At 37.1% G+C, this 18,407-nt stretch overlaps 1 protein-coding gene across 2 annotated transcripts in view; it reads left to right on the forward strand.

Moving 5' to 3' along the window:
• lrrc1 (leucine rich repeat containing 1) overlaps window positions 1-18,407 on the forward strand; it is a 67,700-nt gene that overhangs the window by 21,398 nt on the left and 27,895 nt on the right. For both annotated transcript variants that reach the window (XM_061956504.2, XM_061956578.2), the window contains exons 2-4: window positions 13,257-13,374; window positions 13,461-13,539; window positions 14,891-14,980. In XM_061956504.2, coding sequence (XP_061812488.1) covers window positions 13,257-13,374; window positions 13,461-13,539; window positions 14,891-14,980 — 287 coding nt within the window. The remainder of the gene's footprint in view (window positions 1-13,256; window positions 13,375-13,460; window positions 13,540-14,890; window positions 14,981-18,407) is intronic.

Consider the following 18,407-nt stretch of genomic DNA (forward strand, 5'->3'; position numbering starts at 1 on the left):
CATTCTTGTTTGGTGTGGGTTCACAGTGTGGCGCATATTTGTAACAGTGTTAAAGTTGTTTATACGGCCACCCTCAGTGTGACCTGTATGGCTGTTGACCAAATATGCAGCATTCACTTGTGTGTGTGAAAAGCCGTAGGTATTATGTGATTGGGCCGGCACGCAAAGGCAGTGTCTTTAAGGTTTATTGGCGCTATGTACTTCTCCCTACGTCCCTTTACACAGCGGTGTTTTAAAAAGTCATACATTTTACTTTTTGAAACCGATACCGATAATTTTGAAACCGATAATTTCTGATACATTTTAAAGCATTTTTCGGCCGATAATATCGGCAGTCCGATATTATTGGACATTCCTAATAAATATATATATATATATATATATATATATATATATATATATATATATATATATATATTAGGGCTGCAACTAACAACTAATTTGATAATAGGATTAATCTGTCGATTATTACTTCGATTAATCGATTAATAATCGGATAAAAGAGACAAACTACATTTCTATCCTTTCCAGTATTTTATTGAAAAAACCCAGAATAATGGCACCATACTGACACCATACTTATTTTGATTATTGTTTCTCAGCTGTTTGTAAATGTTGCAGTTTATAAATAAAGGTTTATAAAAAAAAAAGAAAAAAAAGAAAAGTTGCCTCTGCGTATGCGCATATCATAGATCTAACGAATCGATGACTAAATTAATCGGCAACTTTTTTTATAATCGATTTTGATCGATTTAATCGATTAGTTGTTGCAGCCCTAATATATATATATATATATATATATATATATATATATATATATATATATATATAAAACAAAAAACAACATAACAAGGCTGTAATGGCTCAATAATCTTTTTTTATCCAAACTACACCACAACATTACAGCAAGCTTATATGTCAACACGCACACACAAACAAAAGTCTTGTTGGTGTGCTCCAAAACGTTAATCACCATGTTGCTACATTAAAAAACAAAAAGGAAAATCATTTTACCTTGTGTCTGCAAATATTTGTGGCATTTTTTAACACTCTGGGAGTTTCGGAGTGATACACAAGCAGTGGCTTTATGTAGTTACCGCTATCATTAGCACAAACTTGCAGTGTGAGGTGATCCTTCATCAGCTTGTGTCCCGGTAGTGCCTTCTCCTCCACTGTAATAAAGGTTCGCTGTGGCATCTTTTTCGGTCTCATCACAGTTAAAAACTCCCTGCCATATAAAGCCCCCTTTGCGGATAAAATCCTCGAACTGAAGGTTCTGCAAGCCGGAGGCTAACTAGTTAAAGCGCTAGCTCAAAGTGGTTGCTTAGCAACCCGAAGCTATACAGCTAGCTAGTGAGAGTTTGGACACATGTAAAATGTTTCTGATCACACAATGTGATCTCCAAGATCACAGCTCTGAGCGGCGTAAGGTACGACCGTTGTGGTAATAAAGACTTCAGAAAGTGCCGCTCGCTGTTGAAGCTCGTCGAAATGGCCTCGCCCGACTGTACAGGATGTAAACAGGATGTGACTGACGTAGGGGGCCTTCATCTTCAAAATGGTGGCGCCATGTGTACAGGATGTAAACAGGATGTGATGTAGAGCACCCCGACTTTTCGAAACTGCAGTGCCCGCGTGTACAGGAAGTGATGTCATCAAAATGGCAGCCCTCGATGGCTTTAAGCGGCATGCAAAATGAATGAATGAATGAAGCGTTCGTATGCCGAGACATATTTGGCGCGATGTAAACAGAAAAGGTCACAAATAGAGGCATTTGTAAACCATAAAGTTCCACTGTAATTGTGATCAATAAAGTGATCAGTGAGGCTCAGTCATCAAACAACCTTTTTTCTTTAAAGTTGTCTTATTAAAAAAAAACAGGTTTTATATTATATTACATTAGTTGTCAAGTTTAACGCTTCAAAGGAAGCTATCTTTTTTTTGTTCATTATATTATCATTTTGCTCTGTTTTTCCAATTGTTGCTGCTTTTTTTTTATTACTACAGCCCCTGGTTTATTTGCATATATTATTCTGCCCTCTCTGAATGTTGCCATTTAGTTTGACAAATAGGGAAACCGTCCTTTAAATTACATATGTGTACAGCTCTGGTAATGGGTACATTCGCACCCACCTGCACAAATGTACTTCAAAATGTAACAATCAAAATAAATATGACTTTTTTTTTTTTTTTACTCGGGCATGCATATATAATATGCATTCGTTTGACCATTTAAAATCAACGATAATAAAAAGGAGATGCTTGGAAATAGCATAAAAATGCCCCAAAAACTTGGAAAAACGCGATTCAAAGCGTTACTTTTTGGTGTAACCATCATGAGCGTTCTGTTCGGGTATATTTCTTTTATATTTTGATAAATCATCATATTTATGTATTACTAAATTTAAATAGGTATGATCAATCTTTAAGCTATGTGTATTTGATTTAAGTTTGCTTTTGACATCTTATTTAGAATTGTAGTTGAAACTTTTACAACCTTGTGTTGCGCTCATGATGGCGTAACTAAACTAGATTTCATTTAATGATCTTGTTTTGAATATTTATTCCCTTTTTTACATTTAGTATATTTAAATATACTGTGTTTTATGCTTTTTTCTTTTTGGAACATGTACTATACATATAATACAATAAAGTCCCATATAAAATTATGTTTCTAGCAATACTTTAATTTTGCCTTTGAAAGTAACACTCCAATGTCCATTAGTGGAGTACACATAAGAAAAAACTTCCAACTTGAGGTTGTTTATTAGTCTCCTCCACAATGAAGTTAGTTACTGTAAAACTAAAAATACAAGGGAAAATGCAATTATATACACATGAATTGCACATACAGTACATGTTAAATTGACAATACATCTTGGTAAACTGAAAGAAAGCAATGCAACCATACGGGATAAATGTTGCTCGTATGCTGCTATCATAATGCTAACATACAATATTGACAAATTGACAGCCCATTGACAGGCTAACAAAAGTTAGCACCATGATCGTTTTAATCTTTCAAAAACGTTTAATAAAAGAGACTTTAATCAAACATTTATTTTATTTGATTCCCATCAGCTGTGCCTGTAGGGCAAAATCAAACAAGTCAGATTTGACAATAAAAATTCTCAGTTGAAGACAGCCCTACTAGTTAGTAGGGCAGGGTCACAATGACATCATTGCATATTTTGCATAATTTGCTATGATATGATTTTCTTTAAAAAGGCTAAAAAAATACATTTATACATTTAAAACAAATCTGTTGTTAATTAGTATGTTTGTATATTGTTTTGCCATATTTTCAAGTGTTGCTGCTTATTGTACATGTATTTTGAGAATTTTTCAAGTGTCTAGAGACTTTTTTTTACTAAAAACGACTAGCAACAAATGTACTTGTGTTTGAGACTCTACTTCTGTCCCTCGATGTCCCAGACAAAAGAGGCGAGCTGCAGCGAGCATGACGTTACACTTGCCTTGCGCTCCTGCTCCAGTTGGACTTCCTCTCCTTATCCTATCCTCTTAATATTTGCACATTTTGTAAGTCGCTGTCCGCGGGTATATCTGACATTCATTAAAGTTACGTCCAAATTGCAGACATGCTGACAACTAGGGCTGCAACTAACAACTAATTTGATGATCGATTAATCTGTCGATTATTACTTCGATTAATCGATTAATAATCGAATAAAAGAGACAAACTACATTTCTATCCTTTCCAGTATTTTATTGAAAAAAAACCCCAGCATACTGGCACCATACTTATTTTGATTATTGTTTCTCAGCTGTTTGTAAATGTTGCAGTTTATAAATAAAGGTTTATATAAAAAACAAAACAACATAGCCTCTGCGCATGCGCATAGTATAGATCCAACGAATCGATGACTAAATGAATCGCCAAATATTTTTATAATCGATTTTAATCGATTTAATCGATTAAGTGTTGCAGCCCTACTGACAACGCTCCAGACAATGACATGCATCTTGTTTACATCCGATTTTGACAGCGTTTTTTTTCATCAATCAAAGTATTTTTTCCGTGTGCAAGTTTTAGGTGCATCACTTGACAATAATACACAAACAATAAGCAATATGTATATCCATTCATGATGTAACGACCTGCTGGTGGTAATATTTTATGTTTGTGGTTTTTTAATTTGATGTTAATTTTTTCCAAGATTACTAACACAATGTCCGTGCCTGAAAGCGGATTGCCGCAGAATGAGGAAGTTTTATTTTGTGTCTGGGGAAGCACTGAGACCAAACTGTTGGCACGGAAGGTTAATCCTGTTGGAATAGTACCGTACAGATTAGGATTGGCAATAAAAATTAAAAATAGCGTCTGACTTTGTGTGACTTCTTCCGGGGGCTACAATACATTATATTACTTTAATCTGTTGCGTATGCTTAAAATGGTCAAAATACATACATATTGAATGTTATTATAAATGTGCCCGTTACTACATTACATATATACTTACTTATTGTATATAAAACCCTAATGGAGGTGTTTGAATGTTTTTAGGGGTTCTATTGACAGAATTGAACAACTCCCATAAGCTCCATTGTAAGTGGACGTTTGATTGCATATATTTAATATTTATAATGCATAAAAAAAATCCATCCGTCATGTCTTTCATAGTGATTGTGAACGATAGGCAAAATTCCAAAAAAGTGCATTTCCCCTTTTCATTGCATTTCTCTTGTTTGTTCCAGAGTTTAATTTTTAGCTCTACCTCCAACTTTAAACAATATTTGGAATCTTACACAATGCACAATAATATGTCCTCTGTTTCTCCTGCCCCAACAACCAGTGCTGAAGGTGAAACCCAAAATGTAATGATTGACTTGGGCTCTAAACTCTTTATTCAGCCTACTTTGTTTTTTGTGTTACAAATAGGTGATATTTTTTTCTTTTCTTCAAGGGGCGTGACAGCAACAGGAAGAACAGGTTTGATCTTGCAAATGTGTTGTGGGTGTTGTTGTCAAGCAGATTAGAACAGTTAAAACCGTGTTTCTTTTGAGATGTGAGATTATTATAAGTGTTGGGAAAGATGGTATCAGTCCACTGTTGTTTTCTTGTATTTGTTATGTGTCTCACAATTTAGGAAGTCGATTGTCAGTCAAAGATGTGAAAATTACCACATGTGCTGATCAGTTAAAGTGCACAGGAACCATCCTGCACCAGACAGGACATCCTTGATGAGCTCATAGGCTCTTTGCAGCTTTGGGTTCATTGGATTCGAATCAATTTAACACATTTAAGTTTGCATCCACAAATGAAGGATTAAGGGGTTGTTCCAACTGTCTGGCATGTGCAGCACCCAGTTTGTAGGGTGGAGTTAGACCTTTGGACTTAATTCATTATACACATTATGACAACACACTCTCTTGATAGCCGTTTGACAACAATGTCTTATTTTTAACTGCCTATGTTAAAGTGATCTGATTATCTGTTCAGTCTGGCAAGTTGGTAGCATATTTATTTGTTCTCCCTTTCTGCACAGTCATATCATTTAGTGTGGCAAAAGTTTATCACAGCTTTGCAGGGCTACAAAAAATTGGACCGTTGTAAGCAAATGAAAATGTTTCATTCTGTTGCGTAGCTATACAACAATCCTTGGATAAAATTCATAAGCATTGTTTTTTCTTTATGCATTCCTATATAACGCTGTCATTTTTGTTAATTTAAATACTCTAGTTTATTGTATCTTCAGCCAGAAAAGCAAAAGCAAGTGGATCAGATTACATTTACAATCTTAGATATCAATAGGCCTTTTTCCATCGCAGAAATTTTAACAGGAACTTTCTCAGTTCCCCGGGTAAATAAATTACCCCCTTGTGTTTCCACCCAAAACTTCCTGGGTATATTTGGTTCTTCAGTACCTATCTTTGGTTCCTAGTAGCGAGGTGGGACTTTCTGGAGTTCCCCAGGAACTTTAGAGGGGCTATTTTTTTTAATTGAAACTTTTATTAGTAGATTGCACAGTACAGTACATATTCCGTACAATTGACCACTATATGGTAACACCCGAATAAGTTTTTCAACTTGTTTAAGTCGGGGTCCACGTTAATTAATTCATGGCGGGCTGTGCTGTTGAATGCTGATTGGTTGAACACAGTTTCTTTGGATTTAAAACTCCTTCCAACAACCTACAGAGCCTCATGAATCAGAGATATTCTAAAGTTGTGTTTCCATTATTCTTTGTCAGAAAATTCCTTTGAAAAAACTATCTCCTGTCGGTCTTTCTTTGCTTCAGACCTGCATCTGGAGACCTTCTTGGCAGTAGGGCCATGTTCGTAGCGCAATATAAGATAATTTATTGATGCTGTTTGCTCTTTAACATCAGCGTAGCCATTAGAGATGTAATCATTTTTATCTGTGCCAATATTCCAGCGGACATCACGTACAACACAGCTAAACTGTTGATTTGTAAGGAGCCGCAGATGTCTGGTGTGACATCATAGGTCAACCATAAAAGCAATACATTTATCTTTACTAAAAGGTAATAAGTAGAGGTGGGAATCTTTGGGCACCTCACGATTCGATTACGATTCAGGAGGTACGCTTCGATTAAAAAACGATTATTGATGCATCTATAATTCACATATATTGATGCAGTTTTACATTTCTTTTTGTTTCCCTAAATAAGCATTTATCACTTGCAACTTTAAAAAACTGTGCGTTTGTAATAAGAAACAGTAGAATTAATTCCCACATTTACTAAATTAATGGAAATGTGTTCAAAACTGGAACATAAGTTCCCTAAAAAAATAGAGCTGGTCGGATCTCTCGGTGAGGTGGCTCGCTGCAGTCAACCAAATTTTAGAACTGTCTGCATGACTTTATTTACAATAAATACATCAAATATTGATTTTATAATCGTCCATATCCGAATTGCGATGTATCTAAAAATCGATTATTTCCCCCACCTCTAGTAATAAGAGCCCCCCGTGTACGGTAGGCACACGGCTAATGACCAATAGTCATATTAGAGAGTGTGCATGGACACTGGGACTTCACACATAGGTGTGAAAATACAAAAAAACTTAGTGCATGGAATTGTAGTGACTGTTGATTGAACACCAAATAGTAGAAATATAATACTGTGGAAGGGAAATTGGCGCCAGTGATGGGAAGTTGAACTACATCCACACAGAAGTCTGTTACAGGAACTTAAAAAAACTTTTGTTTTATTTAGTTTGTCAAGCGCCACATAGATGAAAGTCAGCGTGGCAAGTATGTGCATGTTTTAACCACATTTTTCCTGCCGGTTCAGTGCTATCAGTGCTAGTTGGCCTGCTTTCACATGCAACTTGCAAGTTGATTCTCTGGCTGATCATCATACTCTTTATTTTATTATGTTTATAATTCTGTAAATATGTAATATTTTAGTGCATCATAGTGATCAGCCTTGGCAATGCAGCCTAAGGCGTAGTAGTCAAGCGCAGAGCCTCCGAATAGGAAGATGATAAAATAATTACAAAATTGCATATTATTTAATCCATAGTGGCATACCGACCCAAGACCTATATATCGAACGGTTCAATACTGAAACATGTAGGGATGAGTACTAAATTCTGAACTTTTATAGGTACTGACTGAATTCTGTTGGTACTACCGAGTACCGAGTCACATAAAATCGAACAGCACCATATTTCGATACCTTTTGTTGCAAGTTCGGTTGCAGGCTCGGCATCGGCTAAAGCACTTTGGGGGGAAATAGACGTTTTTATAGAGGACTGCCTCATGGTAATGTCCCAATTGTCCTTGCCAACAAAGCAAGCATGCCTAATAGAAAGCATTTAAAAGTACGGAAACTTCTGGAAACAAACGCGTGTGTTTTTTAATCATGGCAGACTTGGTAACAGACAACAAAGACGACTATTTTTGGACACATTAGGATTCACAACCTTATCTTTTTGAAGCTGAATATACAGAGGATGTACTACTGGTTATAGAGGCGAGCACAAAAAGAGGGTGAAACGTTGGAGCAGACGGAAGCCGAGAGAGGGAGGTCGGCGTGACTTCATGGTGTAAATGTGGAGCTTAAAGCCAAGCTATACCAACATTAATGTTGTGGTTACCCAAAATCATTTATTACATGAGCACACACAACAGTATTGGAAAAATACTACTGTTGACAGCATTGAGTACCGGTATCAATTCCCAGGTACCAGTAATACCCATCTCTAGACACATTTAGTTTTCTTATTTATCTATTTTATTGACCAACATGATTATTATTAGAGTCAGTTCTGTAAAGATGGGTATCTCTAGTATCGTAGAGCTTATGGCTAGGAACATGTATCGTTGCACTCTCAAGCCTGAAATTCTTCATAAACCTGTCAAATATTGTCTAAAAGTTTTTGTTCAAATGCAAAATAATCAAAATGAAATATTTTGTACTGAACCATTCATGGTCATCAGTAGACGAGGGAATCTTTAGGAACCTCACAATTGGATTACAATTCACCAGCTACGATTCGATCAAAAATCTTTGATTTATGCGTGATACAGTTTTACATTTCTTTTCGTTTAACTACATAAGCCTTCATCACTTGCAACTTTTAAATACAGTGTGTTTGTAATAAGAACCATCCATCCATCCATCCATCTTCTTCCGCTTATCCGAGGTCGGGTCGCGGGGGCAGCAGCTTAAGCAGGGAAGCCCAGACTTCCCTCTCCCCAGCCACTTCGTCCAGCTCCTCCCGGGGGATCCCGAGGCGTTCCCAGGCCAGCCGGGAGAGATAGTCTTCCCAGCGTGTCCTGGGTCTTCCCCGTGGCCTCCTACCGGTCGGACGTGCCCGAAACACCTTCCTAGGGAGGCGTTCGGGTGGCATCCTGACCAGATGCCCGAACCACCTCATCTGGCTCCTCTCGATGTGGAGGAGCAGCGGCTTTACTTTGAGCTCCCCCCGAATGACAGAGCTTCTCACCCTATCTCTAAGGGAGAGCCCCGCCACTCGGCGGAGGAAACTCATTTCGGCCGCTTGTACCCGTGATCTTGTCCTTTCGGTCATGACCCAAAGCTCATGACCATAGGTGAGGATGGGAACGTAGATCGACCGGTAAATCGAGAGCTTTGCCTTCCGGCTCAGCTCCTTCTTCACTACAATGGATCGATACAGTGTCCGCATTACTGAAGACGCCGCACCGATCCGCCTGTCGATCTCACGATCCACTCTTCCCCCACTCGTGAACAAGACTCCGAGGTACTTGAACTCCTCCACTTGGGGCAAGATCTCCTCCCCAACCCGGAGATGGCACTCCACCCTTTTCCGGGCGAGAACCATGGACTCGGACTTGGAGGTGCTGATTCCCATCCCAGTCGCTTCACACTCTGCTGCGAACCGATCCAGTGAGAGCTGAAGATCTTGGCCGGAGGAAGCCATCAGGACCACATCATCTGCAAATAGCAGAGACCTAATCCTGCAGCCACCAAACCAGATACCCTCAACGCCCTGACTGCGCCTAGAAATTCTGTCCATAAAGGTTATGAACAGAATCGGTGACAAAGGGCAGCCTTGGCGGAGTCCAACCCTCACTGGAAACGTGTCCGACTTACTGCCGGCAATGCGGACCAAGCTCTGACACTGATTATACAGGGAGCGAACTGCCACAATAAGACAGTCCGTTACCCCATACTCTCTGAGCACTCCCCACAGAACTTCCCGGGGTACACGGTCGAATGCCTTCTCCAAGTCCACAAAGCACATGTAGACTGGTTGGGCAAACTCCCATGCACCCTCAAGGACCCTGCCGAGAGTATAGAGCTGGTCCACAGTTCCACGACCAGGACGAAAACTACACTGTTCCTCCTGAATCCGAGGTTCGACTATCCGGCCCATTACATTTATTAAATTAATGGAAATGTGTGCAAAACTGGAACATAAGTGTCTTAAAATAAATGAGCTGGTCAGATCACTTGAAGTGGCTCGCTTCATTACTTTATTTACAATAAATAAATAATAAATTATTGACATTTACTAATCAATTTAACAATCGCCCATATCTGAATTCCGATGCATCTAAAAATCTATTATTTCCCCCACCTCTAGTCATCAGTTGGAAACAAACATGAGGGCATTTTCTTCTTAATAAGCTGCATTTGTTTATTCCCTAGCCAGAGTCACACATCTGACCAGCCGTGTGCAATTTAAGGTCAACACAGAGGAGATTATGTTTCATTCGAAGTGGGAGGAGGGGCGGAGAGCTTGTTAATCAGCGCAACTCGATAACACCATTCCCACGCAAAAAGAATAGTGTGCCTCCTGCTTGGGAGGCCGGGCAGGTGATTTAAAGTAAACTAAGTTTCTTCAAAAAACAGCCCAAGTTGGGCGTGTCTTATCATGTCCACAAGCAAAATTGAGATGAAGCATGAGAGCTTGGTCTGCAGCTCGTGACTTGTAGATAAAATATCTTAAATTACAACTGACAGCTAATCTAAGACTGAATTCAGTTTAAATTACTCTACTGAAGACATGCAATCTCTCTTTAATGCAGTATTGTAGTTTTGGACCAATTTAGTACCATAAAACAATTTATCCATTTTCTTGTTTGACTTTATTCCCTTTTTTGTCAAGCAACATTTGTTTGGGTGCATACAGTCAAAAAATATCAGTACGATCCCAAACAAATATGCTAAGAAAATCACATATAATGAATATGTTCGATAAATTGAGAATATACAAATATGTATCTACAAAAATACTTTTAGAGCTGGATTGAATTGTGAGAAATAATAAAATGTGTGGAAAAACTCGATAATAGGTTTTACTGTCACAAGATTTAAACTTGCAATGTTGAGAATACTGTATAGTTGTATTTCTTCTAGATAAAAGCTTTAATATTAAGACAACGATAAAGTAATTTTCTAAATTTTTTTGTAAGATTGGAATTTTATCTATCTAAATTGTATAGTATACATTAGTAATAATATCATAAACAGCTGTATAGTTACGGCTGGATACCTTTCACATTAGAACCGATACAGTTTCAGTAATTTTGTGTGTGTTCATGTAGTAATAAATGTTTTTTGTTGAGTAATAAAATATATTTTTTTAATTTTATATTCACTCTTGAGCTGATAACGATAAACGTCATTGTGCCTTGTTTTTTTACACTTCCGAATCTCATTTGCCAGTATACATTTATTTCAGTTTGTCCTAGGCGTGTTGACATAGTTTGGAAGTAGCCTTTGCCATTAAGTTAACATTACATTAGCATGGAGCTAGCACATTTGAAAAAGTGGGGCCTTACTTTTGAATGCTTTCTGTTAAGCATGCTTGCTTTGTAGGTATTGAAAATTGCTACATCACCCAGAGGCAATCCACCACAAATACGCCTATTTGCTCACCAAGTTCTGTCTGCAACCGGACGTGACGTCACATGCGTCACAAGGTATCGAAATATGGTGGTTATTTGAGTTATGTTAGTTTATTTTTACCATGCATAAAAATTCCAATCATGCATCATATAGTTCCAGTTCCTTATTATGGCATGCCCGAAACGTATTAGGAAGAAGCAGAGTGGATTTAATCCTACCGTACTCCTTTTCGATTTGTAGCAATTTTTTAAAGACATTTGTTTGTACTCAAGCTGTAACACAACAGTGAATAAATGAGTATGTAAATACATAAATAGATACATGAGTAAATAAATAAATATTAAATAAATTAGTAAATGATAAATAATGTTCTCATAAATTAATATGCATGATTGACATAAATGATAAATAAATAAATAATGAAAATAATAAAACTGTCACAATTTTAAATGTTTATCAGGATTGTTCTTCCTCGTACTTTGTGAACACTTTGAGTTCGAACTGTTTCTTAAACTGGATCATATTAGATTGTTTGACTACTTTGCTTAATCCCTTCCATCATATAATTTAATATATTAATATACTAAATGTCTTAGGTGTTGTACATGCATACACATGTTTTAAGTACATTTTTTTCTTAAGTTTATACTTCTCCTCTTTTGTTGAGAAGGATTGTTGTACATTCCTGGGTCGCCGCTTATAGTTTGCTTTGTACATCATTTTTGCTGTTTGCAAATGTACCAAATCATTGAATTTGAATATTTTTTGATTCAATAAATAAAGAGTTTGAATGTTTTTAATAGCCAACATTGTTTTTTTCTAACTGACCTCTTTTGTAACACGGTTAGTGAATGAAGCGTACTTTAATAATAATAATAATTAATTTGATTTATATAGCGCTTTTCTATCAACCAGATACTCAAAGCGCTTACAGAGAAATGAGAACCAATCATTCATTCACTCCATATTCACACTTTGTGGTGGTAAGCAGTTATTTCCCACATATTTCTACACAATAGGTCAGATATGGTAACACTGGCAAGCAGCAGAAAATATGCAATAATTTTTGGTCCAGAACATAATTAGCTTTATTAATTATTGAAGTATTTCTTGTTACCTACCCCAGGGCAGCTGGGGCTACAAATGTAGCTTACCCCCACCGAAGTGTGAATGTGGAGTGAATAAATGATGGGTTCTCACATCTCTGTGAGCGCTTTGAGTATCTAGCTGATAAAAAAGCGCTAAATAAATCTATCCATCCATCCATCCATTTTCTACCGCTTATTCCCTTTGGGGTCGCGGGGGGCGCTGGAGCCTATCTCAGCTACAATCGGGCGGAAGGCGGGGTACACCCTGGACAAGTCGCCACCTCATCGCAGGGCCAACACAGATAGACAGACAACACCGGCTTCCTCCCACCTCTAAAGACATGCACCTGGGGATAAATAAATCTAATCCATTGTTATTATATTATTATTACCTAAGATTGTATATTTTTACATGGATTTCCAGTTAATTTGATCCATTATTACATCCATTTCTTAATTTGATCTTGTCAATGTCTATGTACTCTGTCTATTTGTATTTGTGTTAGAAATATGGAACTGTTTGATTTTACTTGCATTGATACTTTGTAGTACCGACAGAATTTGGTCTGTTTCAAGAAAACTACTGAAATCGGTACCCATCCCTACTTTTGTTACATGTATTTTCCTTGACACTGGTTAACTTTCAAGTTGTTCTAATCTCACAACAAAATGTTAGTGCAATGCCAAATCACTTAAAATGAAAAAGTGAGAATTAACAAAAATATCAACATCTAAAAAGGAGTTTTACAGCAAGTTTGAGAGCTAGTGGTTTGGAATATTTGATTTCAGAGGTTCCTCTCTACATCCTTTGACTCTGTGTTTTCTTTTTACCTTACAGCCATTTTTCCAGCTGGCGAAGCTAAGAAAACTTAGCCTGAGTGACAATGAGATCCAGAGAATTCCGCCAGAAATAGCTAACTTTGTGCAGCTGGTTGAGCTGGATGTATCTAGAAATGGTAAGAACTACCACATCAGTTAGGATTATACGAGTAGACTAGGTTTTTTAAAACTGGCCTATATTGTTTGTTCTTTGTTTGTGCAGATATTATGGAAATCCCAGAGACCATTGCATATTGCAAAGCCCTCCAAGTGGCAGACTTCAGTGGAAATCCATTAACAAGGTAATTTGACAGATTATGTTGCTTTTGCCTTTCAGAAATGGGGTTATAAATAGCGGATGAAAAACACTAACTGTACAGTCATTGCTGCGGAACAAAACAGTGACTACAGCGAGCAATGTGCAGTCATAAAAATTATAATGACAAAGGCTGACACCTGCTAATGGTTTGAAAATAATGGTGAGCGAGCACATTTAGAGTGAGAGAAAGACATAATGCAAATATTATTGCATTAGGTGACCAGAGAAAATAGTTGTTTTTGCCTTATTTTATATCCAATGTATCCAACTACAGTAGAATACAATGATACCTCGACTTACAAGTTCTCCAACTTGCAAGTGTTTTGAGATACAATCTGTCTCTCGGCTCACTGTTATGCTTTAAATTACGAGCAAAATTTGAGTTACATTTTTTTTTTGCCTATAATTCACAATCCGTATGAGAGACGAGAACACATTTCTTTTTTTAATGCATTCTAACCCGTAAATAAATGTCCGCTTACAATGGAACCAATGTGAGCAATGACGTCGTTGGGTCTATTTCGACTATTAAACCTAATAAACAACCGTTCAAAAAGCGCCAACAATACTCCATTTACATTAGCCAAGTATTAGCGATATTGTTATTATAAGCTCTAACGTTAAGGACCTACATTTAGCGGCGCATTGATCAGAGAGAGGTAACTTCCTTATGCTGCTGTATTGACATCAGCTGGTGAGCTGCTTTCTCGCCTTGGAGCTCATGAAAGTTAATTCTAGATTATAGATCGTGCCTCTCACCTGGATAGTAAAATGATGTGGACATAAACTGGGAACTTGTTAAACTTTGAAAGCCAATTTAAACTTTGAAATGGCAAAACCCCCCACAAAAATATGCTTCCTTCCGATCAACCCCACTCCCCTTTTTTTTCCTTTGCGAGGATTATGACTCATTCTTCATCTAAACAGGAATATATTGAAGGGCAATGGCAATCACATACTTTTTTTTTTATTATCAAAATTGCCCAATGCTGATCCTAAGTATTACATTACTTCACAAAACTTATGCATTTGGTTGTAGTACATTCTATTGTATTGTTTTTCATGCAATATTTCACATTTAAAAGTTATTTTTTCTTTTTAGAATGGTGCTGTTTTGGGGAGGCCAAGCAGGAATTGAAATGATTTTGATACATTTCTATGGGTGACATTAAACTGAGATTAGAGTGTTTTGAGTTATGAGCGCTTTCATGGAACCAATTAAGATCCTAAAATTGAGGTACTACTGTAACAGAAAGGATGTCATCTCGTCTCTTGCTTCAGTATTTTCACAGAATTTTGCATCTCCTGCTGTTTCTCCCCCCTTGTCCTTCCAGGCTACCTGAAAGCTTTCCAGAGCTACGGAATCTAACATGCCTTTCCATCAATGACATCTCATTGCAAGTCCTACCAGATAACATTGGAAAGTAAGTCACCGCATCAATTTGTCAGATTCCATTTGACACTATGAGCATAATTCTGAAGCAAGTAAAAATAAATATATTTTCATATTTTGTTGTTCTTTTATAGAGACAAAAGCAGGCATTTATCAGCATTTAAATGACAAGATGCACTTTTACATTTTGGTGTATTACGCTCACCCACTTTAAACGCCGTATAAAACACTTCGATCTTATAAAAAGCATGTAAGAAACGCTTAATGACATACGATTAATTTTTGTTGAATGTTTTAAAAGCATAACATTCTCCTTCCCTTGGCTGTATTGTCTCTTTAAAGCTTGTTAGATGTCACATAATCAGCAAGTAGTGAAAAGGCCTGTCTGCCAACATTCTTCTTCCTATCAAGTTTTAATTGGATTTAATAACACAGCTATGTGATGTTTGGGTCACATTGCCACAAGGGATGTTTTAATGGCAATTGCGGTGGATTTTAAGTGAAGTTGAGTTTCAGCTCTTAGAGGGTGGATTTAGAGAGGAAATCTGGACACCCTTGTTCAGAAAGGTTTGTAATATCCTGATGTACTTTCCCAGATGCCGTCATTCACCTCTGCCACATCCATATAATATTTTGTACAAAACATAGTGGAACCTCAAATGTCAAACACCCCAAAAGTGGTACAATTTGGAGTTTATTGGCCCTCTAAAGGATTACTGTGGTTTGCGGTACCACTGATGAAAATCATACGTGGAACCAGAAATGTAACTTATTATCACAGCAGTTGGTTGCTCAGTACACTATAAAAATACAATTACCGTATTTTTCGGAGTATAAGCCGCACCGGAGTATAAGTCGCACCTGCCGAAAATGCATAATAAAGAAGGAAAAAAACATATATAAGTTGCACTGGAGCCCGGCCAAACTATGAAAAAAACTGCGACATATAGTCCGAAAAATACGGTATTCATAAAGTATTATACCATATTTACCCAAATGACTAAATATAAAATGGGCTTTCCTCCCACCGCATCTGTTTTTGGAGAATATTTTAAAGGACAAAATCAAAGACAAATATTCCCCCTTTTTAAATCTATTTTTCAATACCAGTGAAAAACCTTTTAGAATGCATCAAATAATATATCTTATTTTTTATTTGCCCGACAGTGTGTTGTTGCATCTCTCCAGGTCACTGGTGTATTGGAATGACGGGAAGAAAAGCTCTGACTCATTTGGTTCGCATGTATGAATCTCTAGATCTCAACTATAAGACAGCTTGACTTTTTCAGGGAAACTTTTTAGGGAAATATACTGACTTATATTGATGATATTGGGGTATATGACTGCATACATTAAATTCCTAATATGGTCAATAGATATGAATACTGCTGTTGTCAATTGCCTTTCTAAACCATTTATTGACATTACACAAACACATATTTACGTTAGATTTTCCGAGTGATTAATACTGTTGGCTTACTTTGTACAGAGTTCATTCAGAACGAATAAAAGACAGAATATTTAGTGTTCACAGGTCAAGACTGCATACTGATGTAAGACTAAGCATGCCTCAGATCCGCTGTGGGTTAGTGTAAATTCAGAATTTTTAAATAATTCTTCAAGAAAATCATGTTGAAAATCCTCAAAGCACCCAACCTGATATACAGTAATCTATTTGCTTTGAATTTAATGTTGCATTTATAGCTACTCTTTTTATACGCTTTTCAACACTGTTACGTCAAACGTGTTCTAGTGCAGTCTCCAGGGATTATAACTATGAAATATAATATACAGTGGGCCTATTTGTTTAGGGTCACGTGATCTCTCTGCTCCTTGTTCCTCTTGGTACGGCTTATGTGCCACATATGCCCCATATCTAATATGTTACGTAACACTGTCAGCCGAGTTCTGTTCATCGTCAAGAGACCAGCGTGATGAAAACAGTTACGGAAAAACATGGTTTGGATTTTCTGAAGAGGATAAGATGATGGATGGCATCATTTTTTATTATCTGCTTTGAGGAGGGAGTTACGACGACATGATGAAAAATGTCTCTTCGGGAAACATGGGTATTTTGTTGACATCATCTTTCAACAGTTACAACAGTTACTGATTAAAGTAGCATCTACTTCAGACTATTAAATGCTGTTATTCCTGTGGAGTGTGCCTAAAATGGCTTGTGACTATAAAATGCAAGCTTTACGGTATTACAGTGGTCTTATATCCATCCCTGAGGTTGAACAATTTGTATCTCGAACAAACGTTTTAGTCAAGGTAGGGCTGGGCGTTTATGACAAAAACTAAAATCACAATTACTGTATTTTTCGGATCATTGGGCACACCAGATTATAAGGCGCAATGCCGATGAGCGAGTTTATTCAGGTGTATGTTCATACAAAAGGCACACCGAATTAGAAAGCGCATTAAAGGGCATATTATGATTTTTTTTCTACATTTTTCCCTCTGGCCTCCATAACATGTAATGGTGGTTCTTTGGTCAAAATGTTGCAGAGATGATGTTTTACAGACAATCTTTAAGCTGCTTTCTGACCGTCTCTCATCGTTATTGTAGCCAAACTATGTCCAAACAACTAACAGAATTCCTTTTAGCTACAAGCTGCTCATTTTGTTCTGTTGGCCCGATGTTTCAGTTTTCCTTCATGACACTTCTGTGGAGCTGACTGGATGGGACATTGTCATGTGTCTACTTCTTCTTCTTCTTCTTCTTCTGCTGCTTTTCTGGCAGCCTTCATGCTTCGCAACACCTGGCTTCCTGTCGTGTTACTACTCAACCACTAGTGCATTTTAGGGGATAGTGTATAAGTAGAGAGAATTAATTAAAAGAGAGAGGATGAGGTTGAAATAATCTACATGGCAGTTTTGTGTCGGTTAAAAGCTCTAAATGTCCATCCATCCATCCATCCATTTTCTACCGCTTAATAAAAAAATACAAATTGTCCAACTGTCATGTAGACTCCTGCACTGGTATATTTTTTCCTGATCTGGCTCCAACCCGTATATATTCAATATTAAATCTATCTGGCAACACACACATTTGACCGATTAGTACCACAACCTGACCAGCACAAATAACATCCACGAGCCAACCAAAAATTAACAAATAAATGGTATCAATATGAGTATTGATATATACATCAGTTACTCCTGAAATCTACTAATGTTCAATGCTGCCGACTTGGGATCAGTGCTTTGATGGCCACAGCGTGTTAGTTAGTTTTAGTCTTAGTCTTTCGGACAAAATGCTTATTTTGTTTTAGTCACATTTTAGCCATTTTTATACGTGATAGTTTTAGACAAATTTTAGTTGACACAAACTCAAAAAGGTTTTAGTCTAGCTTTATTTAAAATAAAAAATAAAAACAAAAATAGCAAAGTAATAGGAAATGTATTTTAAAAATTGATAGTACATAACTGGCAGCCACGCTGTACCTAAGCTC

Source organism: Nerophis lumbriciformis, linkage group LG02 (genome assembly GCF_033978685.3).
Source record: "Nerophis lumbriciformis linkage group LG02, RoL_Nlum_v2.1, whole genome shotgun sequence".
NCBI classification, from domain to species: Eukaryota; Metazoa; Chordata; class Actinopteri; order Syngnathiformes; family Syngnathidae; genus Nerophis; species Nerophis lumbriciformis.